This window comes from Eretmochelys imbricata, chromosome 11 (assembly GCF_965152235.1).
Source record: "Eretmochelys imbricata isolate rEreImb1 chromosome 11, rEreImb1.hap1, whole genome shotgun sequence".
Lineage (NCBI taxonomy): Eukaryota > Metazoa > Chordata > Testudines > Cheloniidae > Eretmochelys > Eretmochelys imbricata.
Genome location: NC_135582.1, coordinates 23,900,054 through 23,906,053, shown reverse-complemented (window position 1 = coordinate 23,906,053; position 6,000 = coordinate 23,900,054). Strand labels below are relative to the sequence as shown.

The window sequence follows — 6,000 nt, the reverse complement described above, 5'->3', positions numbered from 1 at the left end:
TAATCTTCAAAGCCGTAAACATATATAGTTATACTTCAGCATTGTACACTGATTGTAAAGCTCTGAATTAAGTCATTTTGTGCTTTAGTTTTGTTTAGAATGATACAATTAGAACCTGTTATTCTACTGTAGAATATATATCATAGAATGTGATATCTGAAAAATACTACAAGATTGCAAATTTAAGAATGAATCAAGAATGTGTTCTGTTTAAACTATTCCCCCTGACTTCAGTCAAATCATTGTCATTAAATTAATACTGAGCCACTTTCTGTCATGAGGAATGAGGAATAACAATTTTTATGTTTCATGTACCGATAAGAATTTGAATAGTGTTTTGACCTCCTTGATATTCTGTCATTTGATTTGCTAACCAACCTCCCCCTTCCCAATTCATCACAGGCTCATGATCATTTGTGGAAAACCCTTTTTTTGTTGAACCATTTCTGGATGCTATTCTTGATTTCATTCCTTACAAATCCAGCTAAATATAAAACTCATCAGGCCCTCTCTTTAAATCTCAAATCCTAAGTACTGTTGTGTTTGCACATAAAATGAAAGAAATAGATTTATATATTTGTGCATGTGTGCAAAGAGGAAAAGGAAGGCGAACTGGCCAAAAATGGAAAGGAATGAGCGAGAGAGAGAGTTGTGTGTATTTGATTTTGCCTGTGAAAATCATTTTGAGGGGCAGATTTTCAAATGTGGGCACCTAAATTGTGTCCACCGAGTTTGTGTGAGTACCTGTTGCATCTGCACTAACAAATCATCAGTAAGAAATTAAGGTGATAGGCACCTTAGAAATATCTACATTAGATGAATAAATAGATCAAAAAGATATTCTATCCATTAGTAGGCTGAAGCTAGCTCCTCCTTATAAACCCTATTTTAAAATACCTTCCACGCCAGCAACTTCACCAAAACTAAATTGGTCCATAACAAATAGATGGATAGACAGATAATTCTGTACAATAAGTACTAATTTCCATGTGAAATAATCCAGTTTTGGAGCATGAATCTATACTTTGCAAATGCAAAGGGAGCATAGACAAATTAAGCAGACATAATGGAGCTGTTCACGGTTTAAAATTTAGAAATTTTTGCACCCTCTGATTTTAATACACTCCTCACTCCAAGTCTATATCGTTAAAATGAGGATGATAAATCAAATAGCAGGTGTATGATAATATTCTTAATAGATAGATCTGCTGTCCAGAACCCTTTCTTCTGTATTTACCATCACTTCATATAACATTTCTGTTCTTCCCAGGTAAATATAATTAACTTGTAGTTGACTGATTATTAAAAATAAGAAGCTTTTTTCTACCTCACTGCTTATTGGATTTGATATCAGAAAAAGGCCTTCATTTGGCCCAAATAAATACCTCTGGTTTTCACCACTTGCTGTAATGTTTAAAGTAAATAAGTTCTTGTCCAGCTAGCATGATTGAATTCATTCAATTGCAAGAACAAAGCCATTGTATAGAGACTTAGAACAGGCCTTTTCTCTGTTTCCTTTAAAGGAATGTACCTTGTTACTGCAGTGTGCTTGCTAGCTTTGTGAGCTGTTCAATAATTTGCAAATGCTAAAAATGTATGTGCTTATTTTACAGAAGAAATGAAGGAGGAATATGACACTATGGGGCCTGAAGCCACAATTCAGACCACTGGAAACAATGGTACAGGTAAGGGAAATGGTCCATTTGAACATCATGTTTGTTCTGTGTCATTTAGAATTAGCTGTGCATGACGGGAAGAAGTGGCTAAACAATTTATTTACTTGTCTAGCTGAACAATTGAGAAATGTTTGAATAATTGTACTGTTTTCAGTTCCCACTCCCTATCCCCCAAATTTGATTACAATGGTACAGTCTGGGTATTCAGTGAAAACTCAATCTCTCTTTTCCCCACCATGCCTCAACCTCACACATTTTAACTGCATTCTTGTAAGCTAATAGATTTTAGCATTGTGAGGAGACGTTTTCACAGCCAGGCTGAATGAACGAGTTTAAAGTACCTGGGCCAAGATACAGTAGTCTTTTAATGAGAGAGAGATTGTACAAAGGACTTGATAATAAGGATGACAACCCCATATTCACAGGGAATAGAGAGTAAGATACTTCAGAGAATCCAGATATCTTTTCAGAAAGACACACACAACCCCCCATATATGTACAGATACATAGTTTAAATGCATATCTATGAGATTATTTTGTTTCTAGCTAATCTTTTTTTTCTACTTTCCACATCTCTTTCTTTCCCTTCTTAAAATCCATACATTTCTGTGGAAAAAGAAAGGGAACATAGATATTTAACAGTCATCATTTTTGAGCGATCTCTTTTTTTCTATAGCTGTGAAAGGCCGTAAAAAGTTTCTGTTACTATTTTTCTATCCAAATGAATTCTGGAGTTTGACCATGTTCTTCCCAAAGGGCATAAGATCCTTTGCCATCCTTGACATAGCTGATTTTCATGCATTATACTACATTCACCTTGCTTTCTGCTAGATTTACACTTAAATATGTAGATGTTTTCCAGCACAGGTAAGTTGTTATGCATCCCATTATAATGTTTGATTCATAGGTACTGCCTTCTTGAAATGTTATTATAAAAGATGGTACCCAAATGTTATAAGGATTTTATTACTCACACATCCTTAATGCTGGTACACACCCACATAAAACCTACTGTGTCCTTACTAAATAACAGAAGAAATGTACTTCCTAATTCTTGTGGGAGAAAATAATAGAAAAATAGAAACATGTCAATTATTTTTTTCATACATTAGATTTATGCATGAAAAAGTAATGAGTGGATTAGAACGGAGTCACAGTTTATCATGATATATATCCTTAATAATATTTCTATACCTAACTGAAAATAACAAATATTGAAAAAACAAGTGATTTTAAAATATATGTTCATACGGTGATGACTCATACATGGTATTTGGAGTAATTGGACATGGAAAGGTTCAGATGTTTGATTCAGAAAAAAGGCTGGATTCTTATCTGATTTACCATTACCATAATCTTTCAGGTCCCCTCTCAGGCTTTGTGACTATCTTTGCACACATTTTTCTGACCATAACAAGCCCTGATTCCTTCCTACTTGTTGAGTTGTCTCCTTGGAGGGGGGAAAACTTGTGGCCTATTGCCACATACCACTCCTTTCCAGTTTCTGATCGTCTCTTCTTCCTGCTTTGTACTCTGGCCTTGGGTCTCCTCTTTAGGAGAAAGGTATTACAAGATCTGTCAACTGACAGCCCCATAGATCATACTCTACTCTTAATCCAGAAAAGAGGCATCCCACTCTTCCTGGAAACCAGTCAGAAATCATCTTCTGGGCATAGACATGAGGCCTACAGCCCTCTCTCACTTAATTGGTTTAAATCAGTGTTATTCTGTTGATTTCAGCTGAGGATCTGACCCAGGAAGTGTAATCATTCCTTGACAGTCATGGGGAGCTTCCTTTGGCCCTGTCTAAAATAGGAAATTGTGCCTTGTTGAAGATTTGTTTTCAAACAAAAGCCAGACACCCTCTAAAGGGTCTCATTGCTTTGCCATTTAAAATGTAATAGTTACTCTGGAGTAGTGGACTGTGGGACTGAGAAATCACAGACCATGTGAAACGCCCACAACTTCTTCATGATTAGAGGTTCTCACATAAGTGGAGCAAGGAAGAATATTGCACGTAATGGCTGGCCTATGTTGGGACTCAACCTTTTTTTCCAAATCCTAAGAAAATCTGTGGGTTGGGTGATGGGAAGAACCCTTATTTTAGTCATTCTTTAAAATAAACCTCAATAATAACAGGAACACCTTCCTTTCTATACACCCATGTAACAGCTATCAGTGGCCCTGTCTACACTAGAAGACAAGCTGCATTTTAAAGGCATCCTAGAGGATAACTTCCCCCTAAACTGATCTTGAAAATACACCTAGCCAGACTATGTAGACCAGGTCAGACCCTTCTCAAAGCCTGCCTCCCAAAGAATCTTGGCCTTGTCTACATTTTCTGGAACAGAGTTGAATGTCTACTTTTGAATGAGGGTGGTCAGAGGGAGCTGTGTTTGAAAACAAATTTTCAGCTTGGCACAATTTCCTAATGTAAATAGGGCCAAAGAAAGCTTCCCATGACTGTCAAGGAGTGAATATGCTTCTTGTGTCACATATTCAGCTGAAGTCAACAGAACCAATTTAAACCAATTAAGCATCTGGCTCGCTAATGTTTTACTATCTGAGGGTCTTATTCAGAAGGCATAGTCACTCAACCTGACTCATTCACAATTACTATTGACTTCCACAGGTGACTTGCTTGAGTAACAAATAAGTAACAATGGCAGAATAAGGTCCTGGAAGTGTTATATTTTATTCAAACAACTTACCAGTTAAACACTACAATAATTATATCCAGTTACATTTCTTTTTATTAGTAGAGAAGAACATCATTGCACCTGTAGTTTGGGCAGAAAATATATGCATAATGTCACCCAAACTGAGACTGTGACAAAGCCAAGTGATGTCAGGGTGTTTAGTAAATTGAGCCATCCAATTAGCAGAACATTTTTGTTAATCTTTTTCACTTTGAGTGAAAGATGCCACTTGACGGTCCAGAACAACAAAGTCCTCTGTACATAGCACAAATACTTCAGAATCAGCAATGATGCAAACTTTACCAAATTGCCCGGATCAGGTGCTTCAGCTGTAACTTGAAGGGACTGGCTAATGGGAAGAGAGGGTAGGTGAGTCGCTGTGATATCTGAGACCTTGTCCTTTCTGCTGAGATCATTGATAAGAGTACTAGCTAGTGCCATTTGTGAGGATTGTTCTTGTGATGTGGACATCTTTCCACAGGAAACTATACTGTCTTCTCTACACCACCAAAACCTCTGATGGTAAGGATTAGTGGTCACTTCCAACTGAGCTTGATTTGAGCCTGTGATTTAGAAGTGAAAGATCATATAACCCATTGTTAATCCCCAGAGCCATCCAATCTCTATCTGAATGTTCTTATGTACTTTTCAATATGAAATAATATACCTTACATCTGGCTATTGTGAAAAATAAAAAAAAAATATAGTGAAAGTCACTTTCAATCACATGACTTTCAGTGGGGCTTTTGCTCTTGCTTCACTGTGCACTTTTGAAAACCCTATCTCTAAATAACAAATATTAACTGTTTTGGGAGGATGTTAGGAGTAATTCTTTGACATGCTCCTTGTAGTAAGGACTTATGTGGTCTGGCTTTGGTACTGTCTGTTGACTCAATTTCCCACAGTGTATTGCCTCCCTGGTCAACCACCAGCTTTGAGTGTGGATAGGTCCCTGAGGTGACTTAGCCCTCCATCTAAGCAGATGAACTAAGTCTGGGTTCAGGTGAGGCTGAATGCCAGTCCCTGTAAAGCACCAACTCACCCTGTGACACACCCTCAATAAAGACCACATCACAATGACCTTCATTTGCCCAAGGAAGTCCAGATGGGACTTTTTTTGGAGAGCATTATGAATACTTGGGGATTGCCCTGAGAGGTCACTGCTAAGTAATACAAAATGCTTCTTGTTCCTGAAGGCTGGGCATGTTACCCCTGTAAGGTTCCCCAACTCTAGATGACCCGAAGACTTCATAGCCAAGTCACTCACATGGTAGAACTAACTACAGAGTTGTTATTTGGCCAGGCAACAAATGTGATTGGTTTTAGGAAAAAATTCACTGTAGTATGTCATTAACATAGAAAGGAAATAACAGAAAGATCTTTATTATGCAATTGTCTTCCTACTGTAAGAGTTGCTACTTTTATATATGGCTACCATGAAACTTTTTTTTATGCTCTATATTTTTATACTAAGCAATATAAAGTTTATACAAGAAAAAGAAAAAGCTTCCACTAGAGTTAAAGGTATATTTCATAGTTCAGCCCTGCTAAATCAATTTGCAAACTGTTTCTAAAGGTCTCTAAAAGGGCTACTTAACAAAATGATGTACTGTATAAGCTGTTTT

At 37.0% G+C, this 6,000-nt stretch overlaps 1 protein-coding gene across 6 annotated transcripts in view; it reads left to right on the top strand.

The window, feature by feature from the left end:
• The window catches only part of ZEB2 (zinc finger E-box binding homeobox 2), a 131,507-nt gene that overhangs the window by 98,459 nt on the left and 27,048 nt on the right, over positions 1 to 6,000 (top strand). For all 6 annotated transcript variants that reach the window (XM_077830532.1, XM_077830533.1, XM_077830529.1 and 3 more), the window contains exon 4: positions 1,614 to 1,685. In XM_077830532.1, the coding sequence (XP_077686658.1) occupies positions 1,614 to 1,685 (72 nt within the window). The remainder of the gene's footprint in view (positions 1 to 1,613; positions 1,686 to 6,000) is intronic.